This window comes from Penicillium cataractarum (genome assembly GCF_028827025.1).
Source record: "Penicillium cataractarum strain IBT 29864 chromosome Unknown utg000005l, whole genome shotgun sequence".
In the NCBI taxonomy this organism is placed as follows: domain Eukaryota; kingdom Fungi; phylum Ascomycota; class Eurotiomycetes; order Eurotiales; family Aspergillaceae; genus Penicillium; species Penicillium cataractarum.
In genome coordinates this window covers 4628286-4656194 of record NW_026622741.1, presented here as the reverse complement: position 1 = coordinate 4656194, position 27909 = coordinate 4628286, and the positions used below count along the sequence as shown (strand labels likewise).

Here is a 27909-nt window from a genome sequence, read left to right as displayed (position 1 = left end):
AGGGCGGATGACTGCTCCCCCCACGGCTCTCCTGAACGCCCATTCTTTTGGCCCTCCCCAGATCTTCAAATGATCTGAACATTCACATGCACATACTGTCGTCATACCTTCCTTATTATCAGTGACTGCATCCAGTTATAGTGCCATACCTAAATAATAGACTTCCTTAACACACAGACTGTACTGTACTATAAATCTATAACTCTATCGTTTTCCCTCTATTCTTCCCCAGTCTCAAGGGGTTTTCGGGGGGAGCTGAATTACTCCGGACAAAACTATGGAGAGTAGTACCCACATCCTACTCTTGAGAAAATTAGAAACACCCGCCAGATCCCCCCTCCAAAAGGTCCGGTCCGTAAATCGCCAGCGAATTCCGCTTCGCCAGTTGCGCTTCCCGGGAGAAGTCGGATTACCCGCAGAGCTCCCCTCAGCCGAGGTTGACCTTTTGGCAGTGACTACTGTAAGGGCGGCGGTAGCCTGTTAGTTACCCCTCTAAGCCTAGGCCAATCTAACTTGGGTTGATAGAACAAATTCTGAGTCAGAAGGGGATGACCTGGTCTTGCTAAAATCATACTTTGAACAATGAAGTGGCTGCAGGTCATCTGACAAGACAAGCAACTTACTTTAGCTCCGCGGACTGGCGGAGTACGGCGTACTTGTAGGTTGGTTAGCAACCTAGAATACAGCGAACATCGGCAGGTTAAGGCGGTTGAATGTTTTACCCACATTTTCAACCCGGTAGTAGACTGTTGAGAACGGTTGTGCTGTTAATGATGGGTTGTTGGAACTATTTTGGAATACTGAAAATTCACGGATTAATTTTGTGATCCTCTATAGTCATATTAGCCTTCGAATGAGGGATACCTAACCACATTGCATCATCAGCATGTGCTGGACACTTCACATGCCCGTAGCCCATTCGCCCCGACGGTCGGCCAGTGTTGGGTCGGGTACCCGATTTCGGCGTACAATCCCGTTTTGGACGGTCCGAGTATAGAGTTTGAGATTGACATATGGATAACTTATAGATAATATCTAAAGAAAGATCTATATTCTTTTAATTATATCCCCTGATATACTTGTAATTGCAGGGTTAATACCCTCTCCGTAGAGTACAACGATATGCCTGAACGAACAGCCGCTATCATCTCCGTAAACCCTCGGACCAAATCCGATCGCGCGATTCCTGCAAAAATGCTTGCAGTTTCACCACTTCAACCAGTTCTAACAGATCTATCGAGATACTCACAACATCTCCAATACATCAATAACTATCGCTTGATATGTCCCAATAAATCAGAGTCATGGAAGACTCCACGACCCCATCAGACCCGGGGCCCCGCCGAGCTGGGGCACGCCTCCTCGCAGCCCTCAAACAAGTCTCCATCATGATCCTACGCCAGTGGCTCCTAATCGGAATGGGCATCGCCTGCGCCCTGGCATATCTCTTCCCAGATATAGCAAAGACAGACGGCGGGGTAATCCGCAGCGAATACACCGTTCTCTACGGTGTAATCGCCATCATCTTCCTAATCTCCGGCCTCAGCATCCCGCGCCAGAAACTCTTCAAACAATTCCTAAATTGGCGACTCCACATCCTAGTCCAGGTGATATCATTCCTATTCATCCCCGCACTGGTCCTGGCAGTCGTGCATATCATTCTCGCTGCTGATCCGGCGGGACATATTGATCGGGCCGTGTTGGCCGGGTATATCCTGACCGCGTGTATTCCGACGACTATCGCGTCGAATGTGGTTATGACTCGAGCGGCGGGTGGTGATGATGCCGCGGCGTTGGTGGAGGTTTTGTTGGCGAATGTTTTGGGACCCTTTGTTACGGCTGTTTGGACGGTGACGCTGTTACCTAAGTCTCCCGAGTTTGATACGTGGAGGTATGGGGGTGGGAGTTTGGGGAGTATGTATAAACATGTTTTTCAGCAGTTGGGGTTGAGTGTGTTGCTCCCTTTGTTTGTGGGACAGTTGATTCGTTGGACTTGGCCGGATCGGACGGCCTGGGTTATTCAGAAGACGAAGCTGCCCAAGTTGGCGAGTGCTTGTATGCTGTTGTTGATTTGGTGAGTGTCGCAAGCAGCTGTAGCCTGCTTCAATAAACCTTATGCACAATTCATACACTCTGTACTAATCAGTTCGTTAGGACAACATTCTCCTCCTGCTTCGCAACGGGCGCCCTCCAAAGCCTCTCCGCTCAAAGCATCATCTTCGTCGTCCTCTTCAACATCGCCCTCTACATCGCCCTAACAGGAATATCCTTTTTCAGCTCCCGCCCACCCAAATTCCTCCTCAACCATCGCTGGTTCCAGCCCATCTTGAAATCTCTGCCTCCCGAGGAAACCATCGCAGTCTGCTTCTGCTCTCCCGCGAAAAGTACAGCACTGGGCTTACCGTTGTTGTATGCCATGTGGGCTCCGGTGGACTTTTACACCAAAGCTAAAACGTCCGTACCGGTGCTGCTTTATACGACGGAGCAGATTTGTGTGGCGCAGTTTTTTGTGCAGTTGTTTCGGAGGTGGCATGCGCGGATTGCTGAGAAGGAGGATGGAGAGGGGGAGGGGGATGGAGACGGGGACGCTGGTGGGCGACTGGATGAGGTTGGGATTGGTATGACGCAGAGACCGGTGGAGAGTCATGGTGGTGTGGTTTGAGATGAGTCTCGATGATTCACGTTTACAGACTTTCAGAACGATATCAAAACTGCGGGAATATCCTTCATATAGTTCTCAGATGGGGACTCGTTCTACGGTTGCTTCTGTTGAAAGACATGACAACTCCAAAGCTCAAGTCCCCCAGAGCCAACCGTATTCCTTCGTTCGTTTTGCGGATCCATGGAGAAAACACAACCACTTGGTTATACCCTTGAAACAGGGCCACATTGCAGCCACAATTGGCGCCCATCTCCTGGCTCATGGAAAGGTTCCTCATGTGCAGCACAAGATCACAGTTATTCGAGGTACCGAGAGAGGCCGTTACCATAAATCCGGACCTCTCCGAGTATGCGTCTGGTCCTAATCGAACAGGAGACTGTTGCAAGGATCTGTCCCGAGGCAGTTCTTTCAGGCAATGAATGAGTTCTGAGAAACCCTCGGCATGCATCAAAAATGTATTAAAATGTCAGTACTTGATATTTTGTCCCACCAAGTGCAAATTACATTGCAAATGCTGTTGGAAAGGACAGTGTGATGTGGCACGATCTCTACGGTTGTCAGATCTCAAGTATTCACCCAGACATTTACTAGCTATCATCTTGCCTGATTCTAAAGATTGCAGAATCTCCGATGTCAATTCGGGATAGAGTGCTAGTTAATATCTTGTTACACTTACACCTGAGATACAAGTATCCATTCATCTATGAATTCATAGAGTCTATCAAGCATTCACCGATAACTTAAACTGAGTTAGTGGGGAAGTGGATCCGCATACAATGACGTCGTGAAGCATTTTTGCTTGATAATCAATCATATCCGATAAGAAAGATACGAAAAATTACAAAAGCACACGAACAGTTAAGTCTCTGCTTTCACAGTACTCCTCGAAATCCTCAGATTACCGAATTGCAAAAATCGACATGCCGCTCAGTGGACAGACCGTACTCCTGGTAAATGAACCACTATCCTCCTTCTGCACCACTATAAAAGTCTAAACTCACATCATATAGACAGGAGCGTCGATGGGAATCGGCGAGGCCATCGCAAAAGCACTAGCCAAGGAAGGCGCAAATTTGATTCTTCTATCTCGCTCAGAAGTATACACAACACAATCCCACAGTTTCTCCCATAACACTCTAACCCAATCACAGGACAAACTAGCCAAGCTGAAAGACGACCTTCTCCAACAATACAACAATATCAAAGTCACATACCGAACCGCAGACGTAGGAAACCACGAACAAGTCGACGCCGCCATACAAAGCTCAATCGAAGAACTAGGCCCCATTGACATCCTAATCAACAACGCAAGTCCAGCACCAACCTCCTACTCCCATCCCAACCATCCATCCTCTACTAATATACCAACACAGGCCGGCCTCGCCCTTGGCGCCCCAAACATCTTCCACGCCCTAAATATAACCGACATCCAAACAATGATATCAACCAACGTCAACGGCCCCATGTACGTCACACACTCCGTCCTTAACAGAAGTATGATATCCCGCGACTCCGGGACAATCCTAAACATTACTTCCGTGACTGGTCTCGAAGTGCCCCCGTTCCCAGGCGAAACGGTCTATCACTCCAACAAGGCTGCGCAGGAAGCGTTTACGAATGCGTTGCGGAATGAGTTGGTTGGTACTGGGATTAGGGTTCTTGCGTTACGGCCGGGATGTGTGGCTACGAATTTTCATTCGTTGAGGGTGGGTCATGATAGGGAGATGTATGAGTCGTTTTTTGAGGGATATGAGTATGTTTTTAGAGTGATACCTCGGGTTCCAGGATGATGCTGATGATTGTACAGGCCGTTGGTGTCGGAGGATATTGCTCAGGCTGCGGTTTATATGCTGAATCAGCCGCCGAATGTCTCTATCAAGGCGTTGGATGTTGTTCCTTCAGGTATTTGATTCTGCGGATGGAATGGTTGATGTTTACTGACAGTTTCCAGCTCAACGATCGCTGAATGTGTTTGACCGCAAGTGGAATGAGCGACTTGGCAAATAAACTTAGCCACCGACTGAAAGCCGTTTTTGCATCTAGTATTCGAGACAGTGATTCAAGAAGCATCGCCACGCACGATAATCTTGGAAGATCTGATATTCGATAGTAAAGTACATGGATAGACAAAAGAATCACAGTCGAAGGAAATGTATATGCGACATCCAGCGTCCCAATGTCGAGGGAGTATCCATATCAGAGAACAGAATGTACATGATAGGTCATGTTAAGAACAACACAAGAATGAAAAACAATCACCATCATCAGTCTATATCTCAGATATAGCTCACCTTCACACCCATTCCAACAGTACCCTTCACCTTCTGCCACGCAGAGCCCGTAATCCGGCGGACTCGTTCACGCACATCCTGCCGGCTCATAGCCATCAAGATACCAAGCACGAATAGCAAGGTACGCGCTATTGAGAGCGGGTTTCCAGACACGCTTTGAATGATCTTCTTGAATATATTGCGTAGCATGGTCGCCGCAGCCCGAGTTTGGCTTCGAGATTCAGGCTTGACCTGCTTCTTTGCGCTCTTGGAGTTTGATGAAAGCGCCGTCCGTGAGCTGGATTTGCCGCTCGGCGTTGGCTTGTCTGACGCTTTGGATCCCTTGGCTTTGCTGCGTGGGCTACCTTTCTCGATACCGTAGTCCACCTCGCTAGTATTCCGCTTGTGGCCATTTGTTTGGGCGGCTGCGGCTTTTGTTGCTTCTTCCTCGGCTTGCCGACGCTCGTCATCTCGCTGCCGCTCGAGTTCAGCGTCCTTTTGGCGCTGGAGCTCGGCGGCGCGCATTTCTCCTCGTTCTTTTTCTTCCTTCAGACCCTCCAATGTTTGCAGGAAAAGCTCTTTCCGTTCCTCATCCAAGACCTCGCTCAAGTTGATGAATTCTTGTGCGTACTCCCATTCTTCGTTCCGAGGCAGCACGTGCAGAGTAAACAACTCGATGATTCGCACACGGGCAGCCAGATCCTTCGGCGTATCAGTCCCATTGGCAGCCGAGATGCGGTGCTGCTGAAGGCCGTCCGATGCATCCTGAAGGCGATCTGCGAGATCTAGGTTCGGTTGCCCGTAGGATGACAGGTAGGTCTCGAGACGTTGTTGGTTGAGCGATTGGGAGGACGAGTGATTGAGGATTAAAGTCGCCCTGGAAATCTAGTTAGCTGGCGGTGGCTTCTACGGCAACGGTTGAGAAATCCGGGGCCAAACTGACAAGTTGTAGACAACCTCGGCGTCCACGGAGCCTTCCCGCCCCCGGTAACCGACCTGCACGACGGTCTCCCAAATTCCACCTTCGCGTACTTGCGTAGCAATCGCTTTCCACTCTTTCTGGCCAAATTGACTCTTTCCTTCCTCTGCGCCGAGGTCTACAATTCCGCTGAGAAGCGTAATGTAGAGATTCCAGACCTTGATCCTCCACGTGCTGGGGGCGGTGGCGATCGGCGCGACCGCGGCGGCATGATCGCCATTAGTGAGGTGTTCATCTTGGGGAGTTGGGACGGTGATAATCGGTTGGAGAGAGGCAAGCGACTCCGGTAGACGTCGCGTGAGGTAGAGCTGGGAAGCTTTCTTGTAGGTTTTGGAGCAGAGCTTCGCGGGGGTGGAGGCGGAGGACGTGGAGGAGAGTTGGGTGTGAGAAGACGACATTCCGTCAGACATTGCGCCCGGAGACTGCGGGACAAGAGGATATAGGATTGAAATATCAATGGGAGAAAGTATAAAAGAAAAGGACCATGAGCACGAGCAAAGGGAGAGATGGGGAGTGTTTCGGGAGAGAGCAATTGGGGGACTGCGATCGGCTGTCGTTTTCCCTCGGCTCGCCCAAGTCCGGGGTTGGTCACGGGATCGCCTTTCCCCGACGGATTTCCCCATTCTTCGAGTATAAAGTTAAACTTTGAGAAATAATAACAAGTAATAGAGCATTATGGTCTCTATTTAACTTTGAAACAATTGGAAGCTTGTTTCTTATTCAATGGTCTATCTTCTATGGTGTAAACACTTTCTAGCCCAAGTTAAACCGAGCATTTACATGTACTTCAATAAGATTGATTATAATGGATAGGGACAAATTGCCTATCATAAGCAACATTGACATACATAAACAGAATATAATATGGCATTATTTTGAGTCACCATTTAAAACCATACCGTCTTGTTGAAAGGCCATCCCCGACAACTCCCAGCTATAGATAGGGGATGGCATCAAGAGTATCTACCTTCGCAGTACGCCAGCATTGGTATTACTTCGGACTCAACAAGCACTCCCAGAACGCCCTCGCTTCTGATGACGACTGATATACAGCAGCCCATTCACACAAGCAACGATATAGGCAGCGCTCTTAACTAAGCAGCTTCGAGATCGTTCCTCTATTTTTCTCTTATCTTCCACCCGGCGTGGCTGCTATTATACAGAATCATCGACCTATATCTGGAAAGTTATAGGATGCCTTATTATTCTCTCCTACTTCTCTCTCGTCCCACATTCGGCATTCACTTCGTTCCATAAAGTAACCATATTGATTCACGATCTTTCCTCATTCTTCTCTCATCTACACTCGACTTATACCTCATCGTCTATCCAGATCTATCCAGCCACTAACTTCGCCATCTTTCTCTCTCACTTCAAATTCCGTATACTCGGCGTGACTTTCGTCTGTCAAAGTCACTGAGTCGCTTCATGATCTTTCCTCCTTCTTCTCTTATCCTCTACTCGGCCTGGACTTACCCTTTTAAGTCACTAATCTACAAAAGCACAAAGTTTCTTCGGCATATTTCCTCCTTTCTCTTTCCATCCTATACTCAAGGTGACTTTCATCGACCTTCCCCCAGCTACTCCCCCATTCTCTCGCCTTCATCATATATCCGACTCTCTAAGTGCCTTCCATGACTTTGTCCTACAAAGTCACCAAGTCATAAAGTCACTAAATGATTTTACGATCATTCCTCTATTCGATACCCTCCCCATACTCGACGTGACTTACCCCATCAAGTCACCAAACTTGAAGCTAGGTTGCTTTCCTATTCGTCTTCAATTCCCTTTCATCCTACGCACGTCCACGAACACTAACAAACAAACGTGCCTAAGGACGAAACCACTATTCACATCACCCTCGACGCTCGAGTTGACTTTCGTCTTAAGCTCACAAGCTTCCACGGCCTCCCTCTATTTGGATCTAGCATTGATCCATTCAATTACGCATAAGATCCAGTCACAATGGATCTCACGGTAAACAATTTCGCCTATCACCTTCCCGCGGTACTCAATGAGATCGCTGCAAGTTGCTTCGTCGCTCTGGATCTCGAGCTGTCCGGCATTGCCCTCTCTGCCAAGTTCCAGGGTAACAGATCCATCCAGAAGCACTACGAAGAAAACAAGGCCGCCGCGGAGAAGTACCAGGTACTGCAGGTTGGATTGACAATTTGTCGTGAAGACAAAGAAAAGGGTACAGTTCATTGCTTGACGTGCCTTCTGTTTGTGTGTGTGACGTGCTAACCATAAATAGGGAGCTATTTGCTCCGGCCTTACAATATGTTTTTAAACCCGTGTCTGGACCGCAATCTCAATATTAACCGGGATTGCACTTTGATGGGCTGGTGTACGTGCGATCGTTTCCCGTCCATTATCGAACAATTAACTAACGTGATCTAGCCATGGAATTTTTGGTCGGCCACAAGTTCGACGTTGGTGCACTCTTCACCCAGGGTCTCCGCTATTTGTCCCGGGAAGAAGAGATCCTAGCTCGAGAAGAAGCTATCCGACGATGGGCTCCCAGTGAGTCCATGGAGGCAATCGAGGACAATCTCCGTGATGAGGGAGATGTCCGCTTTGTTGAGGCTGTCCGCCGTCTAATTGATGCGTGGGTGGCCGGAGGGAAGGTTGGTTCTTTTCATCTTTTAGCGGGACCACGCCGAACATCCTCTCGTGAAGCTAACCGCCTATCTCAGACACGGGGCACCTATATCACTATCCCTCCTATTGAAAACGGGCAGGGAGCAGCCCGTCACGGTTTGCCCAGCGACTTGACCAAGACCCAGAAATGGCTCGTGCACAACCTGATCAAGACCGAGTACCCAGGGCTGAAGTCACGGGGCATGCCTACGTATATCCAGATTGAGCAGCGCAACGGCGGTGCGATGGAATACGAAGCAAGAATCAGGGAGAGTAACATGCGCATTCGCAAGCATGTGGGATTCCGGTGGATCGCAGAGGCTCTAACCGGTGGTGACCTGTCGACCCTAGAACCGAGCGTATTCGATGGCTTCTTGGGGGATGTACAGCATCCATCCATCACGGCAAAGTCGCTCTCAGAACGGCTGAAGCGCCGTCTGAAGGAGAATCGACCCATTCTCGTCGGTCACAACAGCTTTACCGACATGGTCTTTTTCTACAAATGCTTCCTCGGTTCGCTCCCTGATAAGGTGGAGGATTTCATCTCCTTGATCCATCAGACATTCCCCCTTATGATGGATACCAAGTATCTGGCGACTCAGGATTTTGACGCCATGAACCCGTCTTCCTCACTGGAGGAACTCAACAAGACCTTGGCGAAGATCAAAACCCCCAAGATTGGTATGTCTTTTTTCATGCTTTACCTGGGGTTGGTGACAGCTACTAACACCTGTGGTAGAAATCGACAGCCTGCACTCCAAGTACTTGTACCGAGGGTTCGCCCATGAAGCCGGGTATGACAGTATGCTTACCGCAATTGCTTTCCTCAAGCTAGCAACTCACCTTGACAGAGGGAAAATCCCCAAGGGAAAGAGGGGACGACTTGAGGAAATCTCATACGGGCTTGCCACTCCGACTACCACCCCGGTAGAGGACCTCTTCCCAACTCTCCCTCGGAACGGTTTCCAAGAGTTCTTCGATACGGAAGAAGAAGGAGAAGAACAACAAGGCAAAGAGCCTGTCCTTCAGCATGTCCTGGCTTCCACGCAATCTAAGAAAATCAACGACAAGGTGCAGCACGGAATCCTGATCCCTCGTCTGGGTAGCAGCTTCTGGCGCATGTACGGAAACAAACTGCGAGTCTTCGGGTCGGCGGAGAAGACTGTGCACTTTGGACCGGTGGAGAAACCTGCGTCCCCGAAACCGGTCAAGCAGACTGAGAACGTTCAAGCAGCGAACGGGGTGAACGGAGTGAACGGAGTGGAAGGAAGCGAGAGCCCTGGAGTGAAGGAGGGTGTTTTGATCTGCATCAATTAGCTGATTGATCATGTTCGTGCGAATCCTGAATTCGCATGTGACAGCATTCGCAGTTGACAGCGTTACGCGGTGAGGAAGAGGCAGAATGCGATGGAGAAATGGTTTCATTCATATTTGCAATTATTGATACTAGCAGGAGCAATGGAATAATTTGGTAGCCGACCGGCTGGACTGGTGCTGAGAATGTTTGCAGCAGCTATCTAACAGTACACCTTGGATTATGTGAAGGTACCGCTAGCGAAAAATAGCCGCAATTCGTTCTAAGCACCACTTAATGATCGACTGGCCGTGAGAAAAATCGAGGACAGTGACGATAAGGAAACGGGTGCCTGAAGAGGAGAAGAAGAGTTTGAGATGCGACGAAGTTTTAAACTCGTGAGTCTCCCGCTAGTCCCGAAGCAGTCTAGTTGGAACGTGACCGCCTTGCTGGAACTTTTCTCGGAGAATCCAAAGCATCACCGAGGGGAGAGCCAGAGCAATTCAATCGCCATTGTCCTATACCGTGACGATGTCCACAGGATCCAATGGTGCTCGGCGCATTGCGTCGCTGATGCGTATGTATCACTGTTGATATAACATATTGCAACCGTTGACGCTAACCACCACCAACAGGACCGTCTAAACTCGACTCCAGCGTCTGCAGAAGCTGTCAAGAGTCCCTGGGTCGCCGCAACTATGCCTCTGCTGCTGCTGCTGCTCCCAGCGAGACAACCACTACATCCTCGCCCATTCCTTCTACTTCATCCGCCACCACCCCTGTCTACACCATCAATGCCGGTGTCGTCCTCTCCCGCCCTCCCCAGATCACCCGTGACCTCGAGCCATTCGAGAAAGCCTTCCATTTCTACCAGAAGCGCCTGAACGAGCGTCTTGCGCTGCCCTTCACTAAATACTTCTACTACAAGCGTGGCACGCCAGCGGACGTGGACTGGAAGAACAAGATTAAGGAGCGCCGGACCCCGGCACGCGACATTGGTAACTACAACGCGTACGACAACGACGCATGGAATGATGAGCTGCTCCTTGGATCAAAGGAGTCTGAGCCTGAACATCTGGTTGAGGCACTGGTGCAAGATGCCGAGTCCACGGCCAATGCCACTTCTCAGGATACCAGTAAGAAGGAGGAGATCCCGCGGCCATTCTCCCGGGTGACGGAGGCGGATAAGAAGGGTGACCACAAGAGTTTGAATCGGTTGTTGTCCCGGACTTTGTACCTGCTGGTCCAGTCTAAGGAGGGCTACTGGAAGTTCCCCAGCTTGCCTATCGAGGGAGACGAGACCCTGCGCGAGGTGAGTGTTTAACACCCCCCGAATGATCAGCCGCGAGTTTTCCCGAGTGTTTGCTAATATAGTCGTCTAATCTAGGCCGCCGAACGTACCCTCTCCCAAACTGCCGGTGTCAACATGAACACCTGGATGGTCGGTTTCCACCCCGCCGGTCACCACGTTTACAACAACCGCAAGCCCCATGTCGACCAGGCGACCGGAGCCGCCATCCACGGCGAGAAGACCTTCTTCATGAAGACCCGCATCATGGCCGGTCAGGCCGATCTCTCCGGTAGCGCGGAGAAGCTCAAGGATTTCAAGTGGTTGTCCAAGGATGAGATCCCGCAGTACGTGCTGCCGCAGTACTACAGCAACATTAAGAACATGCTGGCCGACCGGTAAACGGGCGTCCCGAGGGTCTCCCTGGTTCTTCCAGTACTTGTCGTCCAGACTTTGGTCAATTCTTTTTTGAAAAGGTGTATGAACAGGAAGGGAGCGAAAGCACAGCGTGAGGTCATCCCAGTCAGGAAAAGGTGGGTTTTGCTTTTCTGGCACTAAGCGTTATCAGCAACGCACTGCATATACTCTTACCGCGCATGCCATGTATAACTAGATATCTCTTTTCTTCTCATTGTACTGTCAATCGAATTTATTTCATCGAAGCATCGAAGATCTCATCGAGTCCTGCCCCCCTAAACTCCAAGCGCCATGGGATATCAAAAACAATGTCCATTAAACCACATCAAGCTAACCACCCAATATTTCGATCACTTCAAGTTGAACTTTTGTCCTTGCACGATGGGCTGGTCTTTAGCTGACTTGCCGGCCAAGTTCTTCCCACACATTGGACAAGCTAGAAGGAGTCAGTCAACACAGCTCAACAACTATGAAAACTCGACAAAAACGACTCGCACATCACAGCACACATACCATTCTTCTGATAAGCACAGCGCTGACAATACTTCTTCCCCTGCTCAGTCTTGGTCTTGCACTGCTCACAAGACGAGGCATAAGCCGCATACGGATTCTTAGCCTTTGCACTGAGAAGTTTACTCTAGTCCAACAATTAGTCCTGACTGGACTGGAATCTTCCTCACATTTAACTCCAGATTCAGAAAATAAAGTTAGACTCGTACCTTTCCCACCCCCGTCGCGCCTAGCGTTGGCTTACTCTTCCCTTTATCCGTCGAGGATCCGCCTAACGTGGTCGCCGGCGAGCCGTAGTACATGTCATTCTTGCGCTTGACGCCCGGCGTGGCGAGCTCGGTGGCTTTGAGCTTTTTCTGACACTTTGCGCAGACCATGGTCGATTTCTTGTTGATCGCACTGGAGCGTGTGATGTTGGGAGTTGGATATTGAGAATTGAAAAGATGGAGATGATGTTATCGCCTGTGGAGCGCCACCGCCTGGCGTTGGTGCCAAGACTTTATCGGGGGCGATAGTGAGTGACAGAGTTGACCTTTCGGAAGGGTCAGATATCACCACTTGTATATTATATGGGGTAAAATAAGATATCTGTGTCTATGGTGTCTGTGTGCTTTATGGGAGGGGGAGAATATAAAGTCGTGGGAGCTTAACTGGAAGAATCCTGTCATAGTAACGCGGTATTTCTACCATGGTTCTTCGCTCTACAGGAAACTCAAGGACAACAACTAAATCTGATCAAGGAAGTCTGAATTATTTTAACTTGGGTATTGACATCAAAAAGTAGGGTATTTCGTGCCGGGCAAAATTACAATGCCTAACAGCTCATAAACATCATTCGCAATCAAAATAGAAAAAAGATGGGACGGTATCCATCACAGACTGGCGACTTCCACCAGCCCCATTATTAGAATCATAATCATAGCATCACAATTTCGAATTCGAAAAGGTTCGATTCTCAGTAGCATCCAACACCTCTGCACTCCACACCAAAGAATCTAATTCTCCGATCGCATCTGCTCAGGCTGGGGATACGCCTTCTGAGCGGGCTGGGGATACGGTTGCTGGTAATACTGTTGCGGGTACTGTGCCTGGTTTTGTTGCTGGTAGGCCTGGTAGCTCTGATACTGGCCCGGGCCGTAGGGGTACTGCGCCACCATATTCTTGTCTTCGCGATCGTCGACGCTGCGCCATTTCGCGCAGGCAAGGAGGATGCCCACGAAAGTGCCCACGATAAAGAAGAATTGGAGGACGGATTGGACGCAGGAAAGATAGGTGGGCTGGATAAAGTCTTCGAGGGAGTAGCGGATGTAGACGACGGCGAACATCAGGTTCAGCGCCATCCAGGCGATGCTGCCACCGAGGAGGGAGAAAATGGGGAGCTAGAGGCGGATATGGTGGTTAGTATGTGGCTCTGGAGGTAAGGTATGAAGAATGAGGGAATGGTTAGCTTACCTTGGAGGCAAAGCGATGCGATGCCTTGACAACAATGAAAATGAACCAAGCAACAATCTCCAGCGAGAGAAGCCACCATATGATAGCGCGCGCAGCTTCCAGGTTGTTGTATGGCTTGGAAAGTTTCGAATAGTAATAGTTCTGGACATTCTGCACCTGGAATCCAACGTACAAACCGAAAGTCGCGAGCGAGACAACGGACACCAGACCAAGAATGACCCAGTGGATGATTGCCACGATGGCGTATGGCTTGCCGGCATCGGTAAGACGATCCAAAGCGCTATGGATGAGGTGGTAGAAGACGAAGAAGATGAGACAGCCTGCGAGCAGATAGAAGAACTCGTTCAGCATCAGGTCGATGAGATAGTACATTTGAACTGTGGCATTTGCAAAGAAAAAGATCTCGTAAACCAGAATCGTGAGCATTGATCTAATTGTCCATAGTTAGTATCCCGTTGTTTCTAGGCAGTAGTAAACCTATACGTACGCCAAGTATGCGAGCAGAGCAGGCAGAACGCCCTTCAACTGGCCTCTTCCATTGTGGACAAGGCAGGCCCAGATGAGGAAGGCGATCAGAGAGAGAATGGTGAGGACGTCAAACGCAAAGCCCGCAATGAAGAGAGTCTTGGATCTTAGCAGGCTCAAGGAGAACTCGGTCTCTTCAGACCACGGGTTGCTGCTATAGTAGCTGCTGTAGCTACTCGAGCTTCCGCCCGAGCTGCGTCGCGGGGACATCTTGATTCAGGGGGGTAGATTGATGTGTCAAAGGTCAGAAATTTCCTCCTAATGCGTGTTCAGATTTGTCTAGCTAGAGGACTAGCTAGCCAATGCGCGCGATGGTTGTTTGTTGGCAAACGCGAGATCGCGAAATGAGGGCAAACAAGAAGAAAGAAAATATCAGCGGCAGCAGGAGTAGTAGTAGTAGTAGTAGCAGCGGTTAATCCTGCCAGCCCATCGTGGAGTCATTGCAACTGTAAAAGAGTATTCTCATGTCGCGAATCGACGCTATTAGACCCTGAATACGAGGCTGAGCCCCCCTGCGGCGAAGAAGGAAGCCCACGATTGGTTGGACAGTGTTTAGGGCAGAGAGGCTGGCGCCAACGATACGAACGACTCGAAAGCCAAAATTCTTGGCCGCTAATAAGTTGGCCCAGTTTTAGGGGCTAAAGGGAACCAGATCAATCACTAGGAAGACTACCTACTGGGCTATGGGAGTGACTTTTTTTTGCCCTTCTAACGGCCCCCTTTTCGCAAGTTCATCACGTTGCTGGTTTGGCCCCCAAACCCGACCACTTCAGGAAGTATCGGCAGTGGCTCTGCTATTTTTAGGTTTCTTTCATATTCTGCTTGGGGTTTGAGTAGCAGAGCCACACTGTTAGCAGACTATCAGTCCTATGTCATGAGTTGGTGCATATAGTCCTCATCATTGATCTCATAAGAGACGTGAGACTCATGGGTGAATAATCTCCGTATTAGACATGGGAACTCACGTTGACCGCTCGTAAAGATGACTTTGTGACCGGATGGCTTAGGCCTATAGGCGCCCCGTGACAACTCATCACTCGTGAATGACGCTGGTAGGAAAGCCAAGGTCAACGGGGAAACTATTTGATTAGCATTGCTTGAAATCATGAAAAGACTGCCAATATAATGAACGCGGGGAGACGGCTTTTATGAAAGTCGATTGCCGACTAGGGACGCTTGTCCATATACAGTAGACTCGTACTTTAATCCAAGGAACAAAGATCCTGAAACTAGAAACTCGGTTCTTCGTCCGGAGTACAGCATGAGCTGAGGTCAGTCACCGTAACAGCACCACTAGGATTTCTCCAGCATTTCGGCATCCCCGAGACGGCGGCAGTCAATTCTTCATGTTGTGTTATCCACAGCCGATTACCTTCTTCAGCACAGTGCAGCAGTGGAACGCAACAAACCCCGTGACTGGAGTGGCTGGAGTGGCTGAGCCCGACCATCACCGCCACCCGACCCCAGCTGAGACGCGTCTTTCGCGATCCTTCGCGAGTCCCCGTCTTGACTCCTGTGCCAAGCAACAAGTCTCAACTTCTGACTTGCCAGGTCCGAGGTCAGACAAGGCCCAGTGGATCAGTCTAAGGAGAATTGGCCAGGGATTCTCCAGCCCAGCTGTCACATCACATCCACCGACCAGGGAGTATCCCAGTCTGGGCTCCAGCTCACCGGAGAACTCCATGGAGTCCGCACTACGAAGTACACGATGTGATCATCTCCGAAGGAAACAACAAAGAATGAAAAAAAAAAAAAGACACTAGCACCCAACCAGCAACATGTTCGCCATGCATTGACCCGATCGTCTGGGAACAGATCCCCTAAAGTATAATCAGAATCCACACGAGCAGGAAGCAGGAAGCTCGCCGCTCGTGGCGAACCTGTCAACGTCGCACTAACTACTCCATATTTAGGGTAATTCAACCGACAAGTTGAGTTCCGTCGATATTCACCCTTCAGCTCCCCGCTGTCAACATTGTCAAGCGCGCTTCGCTCTTCTCCGAGTCTCCTCTTTTCTCCTACTGGACCGGGCGAGCCCTACCGTCTTGGAAAGAATGGATTTCTCTAGAGTTTGAACGCCTTTTGTTTCCCCCCCCCCCCCCATTGCCCCGTCCTCGTGGCTCGAATCCACTCGCCCCTTGTCCGGTGCGAGATCCCCGAGATCATCGAGATCGAGCGTCACAACGTGATTGATTCCCTGGAGATGCATGGTGACCCGCCACTTGCGAACTGGTCCGCAGGATGTTCCCCATCTGTCGCCGAAGCAAATCAAGCACCGACAGCATCCGGCTCACAGGTTCCAGCTTACCACTGCATACTCGGCATGGCAATATGTCCTACTAATAGTCTGGAGTGAAGTATCCATATTTTTTATCGCCTCAGTGGTATTTCGTAGCTTCTCGGTTGTTCGCGGTTCTCTGTTGGTGGATTTAGAGGATCGGGGCTAAGCCAGTGGCCCAGGCTTCTCTGAATCTCCCCTGAATGAATGGACCTTGTTTTTTTTGGCAAGGCCCAGGGGGGTTTCGGAGTGAGGCAATTCATATAAATAGTTAAATAATCACGATGCAATAATAGGGCTCATTTCCCCTTTTGCTTTTTTATTCCTCTTTTTTGGGAGGGTTGATCCATTCTGGTATCTGAACTTCTTGTCCTGAATCAGGTTTCGCTATAAACTTCGGGAATTTAAATCTTCACTTGAGCTTTCTTTTTTGTCTTTGACAAACTAGCTTGCTTCCTTCGGTTTTTACTTCTTCGGCTTCTTTTCTTTTTGGGTCGTGTTCCCTTGGATACAACTTGCCTCTGCCGGATTCGGTGTCATCCGCAGAGTCCCGCAACGGTACTTGTCAACTGCATTTCTTGCATTTTTCTGAGATCATATCCCAACAATTCGCCCACGAGGCTTGCTGTGGCCATTCTAGTCCTTGACATATATCCTCCTACTCTCGTCCGCACCCAGACCAACAGCTATCATATCTATATCTTCAAGTCAGGCGTCTACCACGACCCGCCCCTGCGCCTCGACACTCGGCCTATCCGTCTATGATCTGCAGAACATCAAAGCTCAATTAAGTACTGGTCTCTCGGCTCAGCCTCCCTATTGTCAACCGAGTTCCTACGATCCGTGTCTCGATCGATCTCTCCCGGTCAAAGACAACCTATCGAACAACCGATCCCCATCCCACGATACAAGGGAAGCAGCACAATAGCGCAAGTCAACCGTGGGGAAGAAACCACATTCAATCGTCAAAAGAAACATTATCATATCAAAATGCCCCCAGATGGCTCATCCTTCACGACCCTAAACCTCCCGCCGACATTCACCCTGCCCCAATGCATGGAATACTTCGAACTCACAGCGGGCCCAAACACGGATCTATGGCGCAAGCCACCTAACGGCGACACCTCCACCGCCCCAATCGTCTTCACATCCCTCCGCCACCCCTTCGTTGTAGCCGAAGTGACCGTCAGCGCAGACTGGGAAATGGAATGGGACCAGGGCGGCCTGGTGATTTTCGCCGGCGCGGCACCACAATCCTTCTCCTCGGATACACCGGGCACAGGGACCGGTGGACACGGGCTCCCCTCTACACGCCGATCCTCCACCCGGCCACCCTGTAAATGGGTGAAAGCCGGGATGGAATTCTCGTCGGGGACGGTAAACGCCTCGTCCGTGAGTGCCACGGCCGACGGGGCGGATTGGTGTTTGTCACCGTTGCCGCAGAGCGTGTCTGGTCCGGCGATTCAATCGCTAAGGATTAAGCTTGAGCGCGTCGGTCATGCTCTGTGGATTTGGTATCAGGTTCCGTCTGCGGCACCTTATGCGTTGAGTCCCGGGGCGGTGGGGAGTACGTGGAAGAAGTTGAGGGAGGTGACGTGGTTTTTTTACGGGGTTGAGGATAAGTTTGTTCATGTGGGTGTTTATGCGAGTCGGCCGACGAATATTGCGCGGGGTCAGACGATGTGGGATGCTATGCATGGATTGACGTTGGAAAATACTTCGGCGGCTGGGACGTCGGATGGGTTGGTTGTTGAGTTTGAGGATCTGGAAATCTTCTAAACTGCCCGATGGTTTGTTTCATTTCGTTGATCTGGCCTACTTTTCGCTTGTCGACCATTTTTTTTCTTTGCAATTTTTTGTTCGATGTCATTTTTTTTATCTCTTTGGTGATACCGATGCTTCGGTCTATGGGGTGTTTTTGTCTCCCCTTAATGCTTTGATACCTTCCCTTCAGCGTTTGAGCAAGCGAGTCTTGTGGCATGATCGGAGTCGACTTGGACTTGAATCTTCAATTCGTGTGATTAAGTTTAGATATCTGATTAGCGAGTCTATAATCTTGAGTTGTTCTCTAATAGAACCAATCAACTTGGTGTGAATTGAACGGCCCGTACCTGATGTACTCTTCTTTGTAACCTATTATAGGCAGTATTTCTAACGTTGTGCCAAGTACGGATACTTGCAAGATTATTATGGATCAATCTACAAGCTATACGCTTAAACGCTTGCTTCTCTTAATATGAACTAGTATGTAATTAAAAATATGCATATGAGGCTTTAACTAAATTCGGCATATGCCGGCCTATCCTAAACTACGGACAGGGTACCAGAGCGATCAACAAATGCAACATCCTGAAATTGAGACTATTCGTGTGAATTTACAAGATACTGATTACCACCATGTCATTTGAACCTATCAACAATAAATCAATGGTAGGTACTCTGTGGTATTGAGGTGGTCGGGCACTTTGTAGCTTTGACATCCTCGAGATATAAATCTCCACAGTCCGCAGCGGGATAAACCCCAGCTACAGTAACATCCCCATCTAACACCGTACCAAGCTTCCCAGGTCAAATTTTTACCCCGGATCCATACAATTTCACTACCCCTCACAAAACTCATTCTCCAAATAAGATTTCTACAAGAATGAAAGGATTATTCGGTGGTTCAGTTACAATACATACTCGACCGAATCCGTCGTTGATGTCATGCAGCTGAGTCAGCCGGACCTGGCGGCAAGCGCTTCCCCGAGGTCCCGGAAGCTAGTGCGAGTTTTGCGCTGGGGATTGCCGAGGACTTTGAGCTGGGCGTGCACCTTGAAAAGTAGGGATAGAAGAATAAAAAGTAGGACAATCGATAGAGAATGATCTAGGCTATGTGCTGTCCAAGCATTGACCACCAATGCCTCTGCGTTGGTGGGTGGTCGGCGTTGGAAGTTTACACGTTGGCGTTTCCGCAGGGCCGGAAGCATCAAAACCTGGAGAGACAGGGGGGAGATCGATGTCCACCCCCAACATAGCATGAAGCTTGGGAGATGGAGAGCTCTGGGAGGCGTTTTTCGGTCTAGAAGCGTCCGGGGTCTACTGAATTTAAGGATTGAGCTACGAATTACCAGCGGAGACAAGTTCAGGACAAATGAGAGTCGTAGATAGCTCAACACATAAACAACACACAAGTTAAAATGGAGAGAGAATTTGGTGGTGATACACAGCCGGAGAGCGAGACTCTCAACACACAGAGTTTTGGTTTGGCTCGTTGGAAGTTGGGATGGAGTGGGCCATATAAAGACTCTATATGTACATAAAGAAAAAGGTGTTGTAGATGACGCTGAAAAGTAGTACATGGTAATACATCACGACCAAATACCCTCCCCGGCCAGGATAAAAAAGAACAAAGAGATGGAAAATCAAAAACAAAGGAAAAAAAGATAACAAGGGAAAAAAAGAAGAATAAAAAGAAACAATGTCTATAACGATTTTTCTCTCTTTTCCCCTCATATAAAGACCTTTTTCTCTTTGATCATATTGACTCCCCCCTTCTCACCAAACAGGAATAAAGCGGGAAGGGTAGGTCGTTTTGCCTCCAAATTTCAAACGCTTAGACGTACTTGCACATCATGGCAACCATGAGATCGAAGAGACCCATGGCCTCGACGAAGGCGAAACCCAGAATGGCGTAGGAGAAGAGCTGGCCACGCAGAGCAGGGTTGCGGGAGACACTCATGAGGAGAGCGGCGAAGACGAGACCGATACCGATACCGGCACCACCGAGACCGATGGCAGCGGAACCCATACCCAGGTTCTTGGAGACCTCAACCATGGCGGTGGCGACCTCGGAGGAGTACTGGCGGCGGGCAGCAGTCTGGAAGGCCTGGCGGGCGTTGGCCTGGAGGAGGGTGGGAGAGGCACGCTTGGGAGCAGCGAAGGTGGCAACGGGGGCCTTCTGGGAGGTGAAGGTGCGCTTGGTGGCAGCGTTGAGCTGGAAGCGAGCAGCGGGGCGGGCGACCTTGGAGGTCTGGGCCATGGTGGAAGCCAGGCGCTGGGCGAAGACACGGGAGGCCATTGTGATGGTTGGTTTGGTGATATGTGGTATAGGGGGGGGAGGAGGATAGGTTGCAAAGGGAACTTTTCAGGGAGGGAAAAAGCTGGGAAACTATGGAAGAAGGCCTGCCCAGGACATAAATACTCTACGGGCAAATTTTCGCCCGTCCGCCCTCCCAGTTCGGTGCTAGTGCGGCATGAAAAAAAGCCCTACTCTGTGCGGACTGCCCGAGTATTTCACTCGCTCATCACTGGGTGGTACTGTACGGATACTGGTGTATATGGAATGTTGGGGGTGATGGTTTAGAGGTGGTATTTCCAGTTATTTCATTCTTTACCATACGTATGATACGGGGGATATACGGAGAAAAGGGAAGGATAGGACTATCACTATGGAGTACTGACTGGTCGGGTTCATTCGGATCCTCATTGAAGGGAGAATGAGATGGTCCACTATGGGATGGAGTTTGTTATCTTTTTTTTTTTTTTTCAATACAAGATGGAGTAGTCCACTTCTGACCCAGTTTCAATTCCCCCTGCATCAATGTTTCTCAACTATCCATTTCATCTATCACAAAGCAGTTCTACCTATCCATGATTATTCCGCTTAATCAAATAATATACATGTACTGTATACGGAGTACCCTCCCTAGAGAAGCCGACAGTCATAAGCTCAATTCTTTTTTTGTTCCCTTTCTCTCCCTTCCCTGCTGTGGATCATCCAGTTCCAATTGAGTGGATCGGATGGATCGATCCACTAAGATAGCCACCAATCATAATCTATAAACGATCCACTCCGTTTCTGGATTTCTTCCCGGCGTCGCCCAATTCGGGCCGAGTCGGATTCCAGGCCCACCAGAGACAGTTTCACTGGGCAACCGTCGGCTGAATCTGGCTGGTTCCGGTGGATTCTCTGGCTTCTCCCTCGGGACTCCTTCACCGAGTCATCCGTTTTGGTGCCACGTAATTTTGAACGGATCCGGATCCGGCACCCGTCCAGTGCTGAACACCAGAGTAGAGAGTACTCTTTGTACTCTGTACTTGTGATAGCAAACCAATTCTACATTTATCTCTGGAAGCCACGTTATGCAGAAGTACCTTCCCGCATGAACCCGCAGGAACGGAGGGATCTCGGGCGGCTTTTATACCTGTCACAGAAGCACCAGGCTAACTTCCGAGAAAGACGTAGGTGGAAAGGCAATAAAAAGGGAAAAAAAAGGAGGAAAAATTACAGGAAATTCCGTTTCTCCCTCGTGAATCCTCGCTTCCCTCGGCCTCCACCAGAGGGAAAAAAAGGATTCCCGACCCGCCAGAACCCGATTTTCGCAGCGCCAAAAAACTGGGCCTTTCTTTTCCGGTTCACCCCAGACCAGCAACCGCCAGCCCCAAACCCGATTGATATAACGCTGTGTTTCGCGCCGAATCGTTCAATATATATTTCACCATGCCGGCAGTATATCAATGGCTGGGTAAATGCTGGCTAGGAGTACGGCGAAAAGGGGTCCGGAGGCTCTGCGATCATTCCGTGGGAAAATCTGCGCCGGCTGCAGGCGCGGATCGAAAGGAGCTTGGCGGGACCCACACAAGCTCGATTTTTTCTCTTTTGCAGGGATGTTTCTACCCTAGACTGTTAGCAGGCGCTTTTTTGCCGGGACTGGCGAGCTGGCCCTTGCAGAGAGAGGAAGATCTAGGTAGGTTGGGCGAGTTCTGTGTGAAGAAGGCGGGGGGGGGAGATGGGGGAGATTATTTATATTTTCTGCGCTGGTTTACGGGAAGGATTGGATGGAATGAGAACTTGGTAAACTACTTGGTAAACTATGATTTTCTTATAGAGAGTAATAATGAATAGGTTGGTTGATTAAAATTACGATGATACGGGGATATTTTTTTGGTTGAAGCCATTCGCGGAAACAGGAAAAGGGGTCGGGTGATTGCGGGTAAGCGTATTACGGGATACGAGTACCGACTCATCGAGGCATCATCGACCCGCCGTGAGGTCATGAGATGGATCCGGCTGAGGCCAGCTGGCATCCATGGAGCAGCTGCTTAATGGTGGACTGGCCATTCAATTTATTCACTTTCTCTAGAGTGGTGGGAAAACATAAACATTGACCTCTTTCTGATGCAAGCTGACTGTGTTTGTAGAGCACACACCTCTCTACATCTACATGGTCACAACCAGGTCAGACGACTCTCAAATCCCAGCCTCCGACTCCGGAGCTCGGCTTCACCTCGTCTCAGGGATGGGGGTGTGACGACAGAATCCACTCGATGGAGTCAACTGTGGACACGGTGGGACCTGTATACTTACCACTAGACAGAGTTATCCCACACAATTCTAGGGATGTATCAGCTGCGTTTCTCAGGTACGAGAACTCCTGAAATTCACCAGACACGCTGGCCCCAGAACGACCGTGATTCTGGATAAATTTCACCTGGTATCTGGTTGAATCGGCTGTTTCTTTGGAAACCGGGCCTTTTCTTTCATACTGTACCCAGAGAGCGTACTCGAGGTCTGCTTGGAGGGTTGGATATTATGCCTTGAAGAATGGAGCTTCCTCTAGGCGAATCATCATTAGATGGACTTCCACGAGGCACTCCGAGCCACCGCAGATCTAAGAAATGCCGGGAATGTGAATTGACACAAGTACAGTCTGCTATGCAGGATCCCCTGACTCAGGCTGGACAGGAGGCAGGACTTGTAGAGCTATCAGCCCGAGACACCGTAGGGATGGACATGCCTGAGAGACATCGATATCTGCGAACCAAGTCTATCGTACATGCTGCATGCCAGGGCATCCGCACTAACGAAAGATAGACTTCTTGGCCTTGGCCTATATCCAGTATCACACAGAATCAATACTGTACAAACTACGGAGTACAAACTTGGGCTCTCTCCTGCGTTCTCCATAGTAGTCCAACTTACAAGACCCATCCGTGCCTGGGGCAAATCTCCTGCCGTGCCCTATTGTCCCCCTCAAAAGCCACAACGGGGTTTTGTCTCTCCAGAGATCCAGCCCAAGTACCAATCTCGTCTAGCACCGGCTGTAAGAGTGCCACTTTCTGTCTGCCAGTCTGGAGAAAGCTGTTTTTCCCCAGATCTTGTTTTTTTTTTGTGAGTAGAGATCTGTGATCCACACTCCGGGTTTTGCTAGACTTAATGGGTGTAGCGTGCTTTGGGGAGATTTTGTACTGGGTCTGATTTTTTTTAGGAGGGTTTACAGTAGTTGTGGGTTGGCCAATGGATGGGGGTGGACATAGCCCGTGGACTGGATCTTTGATGTACTGTAGTTTTGCTTTGAATGGTGCTGTCTTTGCTGTTATTGTGTGACTTGGGCATTGATTTTCATGGATTGGGTAGACATGTTGAGTAGCATGTCGAACTGCACCTATACCAGTTGAAGATTTCTTTCAAACCCTTGCGAGAAATATTTGGTAACACAAGACAAGGCCGGTTTGATCTTACCGAGAAGATCTGCATTAAGGACAGCGCATATGTACACCATTACTCTTTGTTGTTCGCGTATTCCTGCCCCGGACTTTGTCTGCATCTCAACGGCCAAGCTTGCAAGAAGCCTAATATTTGCTTCTCTACTATTTGAAGACTCCCACGTCTCTACGCACACTAAGCAAGCAGTGACTCTGAAAGAAGACAGGAAGCTAGCAAGAAAACTACCTAGGTGTACAAGGGCCATCGCATAGAAGTGGCAACCCGCATCCTGCAGAAAAGCGCCAGCAAGAAGCCGCACATATCCTGCAGACAAAGGTGCCCTAGTCCTCCGGGGACAATCAAAGACTAGAGGAAGGACACCCCATCAAGCTCTGTTACGGTGCCTGGAAAATCTTATAAGAAGACCCATCCACTGCCTTGTCAGACAAATTTTCCAACTCTATTCCCGTTCGCTTTCTAACGACAGGCATCTTATATACACTCTCAACAGGCGATATATTGCGAGAGGTGCAATGATCTGACCTGCCGGTGTCTTGCTTTACATATATCTCGGTATTTCTGAGGATGATCTGGCCCTGGGCAAATGAAATCTTCGAATTCATGGGACAGGTTCGAGAGGTTGTCTCGACGAGTTCATTTGCCCACGGCCAGATTATCCCAAGAGATACAGAGATATCTTCAAAGTAAGGCCCAGGGCACATCATTGAACCTCTTGCAACGTCTGAGTTGTTTCGATATTGATATACTCCAGAATCTACCTTATTACCTTGTCATTGAAGCCTCATCTACTTCAGAAATTCTACAATACAACTTTATCCATTATCTATTGGAAGATGTTTGCGTATATTCTGCCAACCTCGACCCAACGTTCAGAAATGGCTGTAATTGATCTCTTTCTAGGAGCTCCCTCCGTACTTTCTTCCAATCTCAGTTCATCTCTTGAGCTTCCATCCTGAGTGCCTTCCCACTCGCTTTTCGGCCTCACTCAGTCCCCACAACTTTTCTTCTTACTCTTTCCTAACCTCTCTTCGAATCTCACAACATCACATCCACTGCTTCCTCTCAGGATCTCCCCTTCTTACTATTCTTAATCTTCTTCCCACCTTATATCCATCCCGTGAGTTTCCCTCCTCCTCTCATCCGACATCACTTCGAGGTCTGCGATATCACATCGACTGGTTCCTCCCTAAGACTTCCCTCTTTCAACCTCGAATTATTCTTAGAGTCTGCCTTCTCACTCTCTACACAAGGATACAGAAACGAGCAGCCACCATGACCAGCACTGCCAGCACTACCAACATCTCTAGCCCCCCAGGGCCCCCGGAGATGCCAACTAAGCTGCAGTACGAGCTGAAGACAATCCGGGAAATGCAGGAAAGACTGAGCCTCGGTATTTCCCAAATGGTGCGCAACTTCGGAGACACGACCCACGGCGAGCTGCAGGACTACTGCCGAATGTCCGAACTCATGACCAAAAGAACAGCCACACTTCGGATCCAACTGGAGAAGATCGACCCAACCGGTCTGTACGATGTGTGCAAGAAGCTCTGGGACGTTGAGTGGGAGTCCAAGCAGCTGTCTGCCATGTACCGTCACCAGGCGTACCTCTACCAAATTTGGCTGCAAGGATTCCGCGAGCAGTCCAGCAAGCAAGCCGCAGTACTCGAGTTACTCCTGAACGATCCCGTCTTCGACCCCCTTCGCCTGCCCATGGATGCCCTCTACCGGAATGACCCTGACGCTACGCCATATACAACCGATTATACGCAACACTTTGTTGGCGAGGATCCCCTGCACACGGACGCCGTTGAACTGCGACGTGCACCCGAGACGGTCGATTTTTCCTCGACACCTACCGTGCTGCTCGGTGGAAGCCCTCTGGTGAAGTTTTATGGCCAGTCTCAGGGTTGTAGACGCAGGGGGCGTGAAGAGGTTGCGACTATCAATCCGGCTTTGTTGCAGCTGAGGGATCCAGACGAATTTCTCAACCTGACCTGATTTCGAACATAAATACGACCTGCGACATTTTCAGAAAGAGAGAGATATGACATTCGCGATTGCAACACGCCAGCCATACGGAGCTGGGTGACTGGACATACTTCTTTTTCTTTTCCTTTTCCTTCTTTATTTCTCTTTTTTGATATTTACATATGGAGGTTTTTCTTTCTTTTCGATATTTATGGAGATGAAATTTGGACTTGCTTATTAGGACTGCATCTGCCATGAGCAGATTTGCGATTTGCTTTCGTCATGAAGAACATACGCATCTAATTTACTGCTTTTCGGATTTAATATCTATCATATCTGTATGAAACATTTTTTACAAGCAACCGAGAGTAGCAAAAGATGAAAGCTGGCGCGGAAAAATGTAGGAAACATACCTGTCGTTAACGAGTGCCATTTCCCTCCCTGCATAATGCTAGGAGGTTAACTCGAGGGCCTTCACCATAACAGAAGCTGATAATCATGGCCGGCAATGTAAACACTACGTTGACAGTAAGTACTTTATTATTCAATATTGTAGATTATCTTAAGTACCAGAGAATCTCTTTGGTCTCGGAGTAGGTATACACCCGGTGATTGGCCGGCCGCGGAAAAATCTCCCCGATCGCGTTAGCGCTATCTTTAGAATGGCGCTAACTTGACTGACGACGACGCTGATTGATCCGTGGAATCTATACCGATCTCTTCACTTAATCCACGTAACTGACCACAATTAATCCCCTTTTCGGTCGATTTTGTTATATAAAATGATAGATATCTGCAATATAGTTTCTTTCAATTGACCTTGTTTACTCTTTACACATACGGGTACCTCTTCTCGGGTGATGATTGATGAGATATTGCCAAGACTCCTTGAATTACTAAGACAGTATACGCTAAGAAATGTAGGTTCGTCATGAAAATTCTTATTAAAAGGCAGTAAATATACCTGGGCCATCGACTGGAAATTGCCAGAGCAATGGCCCTTCGTTTTCTGTATAAAAGGACGATCTCTGACACTACAAGCATTTTCCTCTACCCCCCCCCCCTAGAGGAAACCCCTCGATAGTCGCTGAATACACTGCGTTCCCCTCGCTCCATTTGCTTCCTATGCGCTGACGCCTAGAATATTTCCGGAATATAATAATATATCATCACTATAGATTGGAGCTATTGTACGAGTTCACTCTAGAATGGCAGGGGCGACTCTCCCTCGTCGACTCATCCTCTGCAAGTGGTAACTACCGGAAACCACTAGAAAGTCAAAACTGCAGGAGGGGCCTAAAGAAGAGCGGGATATACCATTTAGTATCCCCCTCCAGACAAACAAACCCAAATTTATTCCCCCTCCTCTGGCGTCCACTCCTTTTCACTCTTGCAAGCACTTCCACCTCCATCTACATCACTTAGTCGACCACCAGATCACCATGCCGCTACTCATAGACCTCGAGGCCACCAAAAATCTCCTCCTGGAGATTAACGGTTACTTGACGGCCCTTCTCAGTGAGACCGAGGACCGGGACGAGCTCGGACTCAGCCAATATCTCCAGCTTGTGAACCTCCTCTACTTCAGCACTCTTAAGCTGCTGCTGGATTTCTCGGAAATTGACTCCGATGACGCAAAGCAGGCCCGGGAGAGGCTCATGAAGGCTGCAACCGAGGCCTTGGGAGTATCTCAAGCCACCCGCCGCGCATTCACCATCCACGAAAATATCCCCGGAAGCGTTCGCCAAGACCTGCTTCGAGGAAGCAGATTGATCCAGAGCTACTACAACAATCCGCAGGTGGAGAGACTGTTGCGGGCTATCGACTCCGAGATGGCTCAGAAGTCAAGCATTAACTCAGAGGACGAGAATTCCATGGCCGAGGAGGGAACGCAGGACGCCACAGCTGGAGATGATGAACAGGACACGTCGTGACTCCAGACCCAAAACGACTAAAGCATCGCGCCCCCCGGTTTAAAATCCAGCAACCACCCCCGAAGAGAACCACACGCGTTACCCCAACATCTGATTCGGAACATTTTACAGCTTTGGAAGACTGCACATGGAGAGGGATATGACGATGGCGAGGGCTGATTTTCAACATACCCCAGGGTGAAAGGGAGGGTTGTACATACGTA

The 27909-nt window shown here is 49.3% G+C and overlaps 11 protein-coding genes across 11 annotated transcripts; 7 read left to right on the top strand and 4 right to left on the bottom strand.

Annotated features, from left to right (window-relative positions):
- Window positions 1-1304: 1304 nt before the first annotated feature.
- Window positions 1305-2662, top strand: N7496_007374 (uncharacterized protein; the record flags this gene model as incomplete). Its single annotated transcript, XM_056700303.1, has 2 exons — window positions 1305-2074; window positions 2155-2662. 2 exons carry the CDS (start codon window positions 1305-1307, stop codon window positions 2660-2662), a joined length of 1278 nt encoding a protein of 425 aa, XP_056555716.1.
- Window positions 2663-3582: 920 nt separating this feature from the next.
- On the top strand, window positions 3583-4669 carry N7496_007373 (SDR family oxidoreductase; the record flags this gene model as incomplete). The annotated part of the gene is made up of 5 exons (XM_056700302.1): window positions 3583-3612; window positions 3673-3759; window positions 3814-4415; window positions 4470-4564; window positions 4614-4669. 5 exons carry the CDS (start codon window positions 3583-3585, stop codon window positions 4667-4669), a joined length of 870 nt encoding a protein of 289 aa, XP_056555715.1.
- Window positions 4670-4938: 269 nt separating this feature from the next.
- pex26 lies at window positions 4939-6321 on the bottom strand (the record flags this gene model as incomplete). Its single annotated transcript, XM_056700301.1, has 2 exons — window positions 4939-5809; window positions 5876-6321. The coding sequence occupies 2 exons, from the start codon at window positions 6319-6321 to the stop codon at window positions 4939-4941; spliced, it is 1317 nt and encodes a 438-aa protein (XP_056555714.1).
- Window positions 6322-7876: 1555 nt separating this feature from the next.
- Window positions 7877-9868, top strand: N7496_007371 (CAF1 family ribonuclease; the record flags this gene model as incomplete). Its single annotated transcript, XM_056700300.1, has 5 exons — window positions 7877-8105; window positions 8166-8258; window positions 8312-8538; window positions 8608-9232; window positions 9291-9868. The coding sequence occupies 5 exons, from the start codon at window positions 7877-7879 to the stop codon at window positions 9866-9868; spliced, it is 1752 nt and encodes a 583-aa protein (XP_056555713.1).
- A 508-nt stretch (window positions 9869-10376) lies between these two features.
- Window positions 10377-11535, top strand: N7496_007370 (mitochondrial 54S ribosomal protein mL46; the record flags this gene model as incomplete). The annotated part of the gene is made up of 3 exons (XM_056700299.1): window positions 10377-10422; window positions 10481-11157; window positions 11233-11535. The coding sequence occupies 3 exons, from the start codon at window positions 10377-10379 to the stop codon at window positions 11533-11535; spliced, it is 1026 nt and encodes a 341-aa protein (XP_056555712.1).
- A 365-nt stretch (window positions 11536-11900) lies between these two features.
- On the bottom strand, window positions 11901-12437 carry N7496_007369 (cysteine-rich PDZ-binding protein; the record flags this gene model as incomplete). Its single annotated transcript, XM_056700298.1, has 3 exons — window positions 11901-11986; window positions 12064-12187; window positions 12270-12437. 3 exons carry the CDS (start codon window positions 12435-12437, stop codon window positions 11901-11903), a joined length of 378 nt encoding a protein of 125 aa, XP_056555711.1.
- A 618-nt stretch (window positions 12438-13055) lies between these two features.
- Window positions 13056-14247, bottom strand: N7496_007368 (uncharacterized protein; the record flags this gene model as incomplete). The annotated part of the gene is made up of 3 exons (XM_056700297.1): window positions 13056-13439; window positions 13513-13942; window positions 14000-14247. 3 exons carry the CDS (start codon window positions 14245-14247, stop codon window positions 13056-13058), a joined length of 1062 nt encoding a protein of 353 aa, XP_056555710.1.
- Window positions 14248-17305: 3058 nt separating this feature from the next.
- Window positions 17306-18094, top strand: N7496_007367 (uncharacterized protein; the record flags this gene model as incomplete). Its single annotated transcript, XM_056700296.1, has 1 exon — window positions 17306-18094. One exon carries the CDS (start codon window positions 17306-17308, stop codon window positions 18092-18094), a length of 789 nt encoding a protein of 262 aa, XP_056555709.1.
- Window positions 18095-19910: 1816 nt separating this feature from the next.
- On the bottom strand, window positions 19911-20375 carry N7496_007366 (ATP synthase subunit C family protein; the record flags this gene model as incomplete). Its single annotated transcript, XM_056700295.1, has 1 exon — window positions 19911-20375. The coding sequence occupies one exon, from the start codon at window positions 20373-20375 to the stop codon at window positions 19911-19913; it is 465 nt and encodes a 154-aa protein (XP_056555708.1).
- Window positions 20376-25076: 4701 nt separating this feature from the next.
- On the top strand, window positions 25077-25802 carry N7496_007365 (uncharacterized protein; the record flags this gene model as incomplete). The annotated part of the gene is made up of 1 exon (XM_056700294.1): window positions 25077-25802. One exon carries the CDS (start codon window positions 25077-25079, stop codon window positions 25800-25802), a length of 726 nt encoding a protein of 241 aa, XP_056555707.1.
- Window positions 25803-27214: 1412 nt separating this feature from the next.
- N7496_007364 (uncharacterized protein) lies at window positions 27215-27706 on the top strand (the record flags this gene model as incomplete). The annotated part of the gene is made up of 1 exon (XM_056700293.1): window positions 27215-27706. The coding sequence occupies one exon, from the start codon at window positions 27215-27217 to the stop codon at window positions 27704-27706; it is 492 nt and encodes a 163-aa protein (XP_056555706.1).
- Between the last annotated feature and the right edge of the window lie 203 nt (window positions 27707-27909).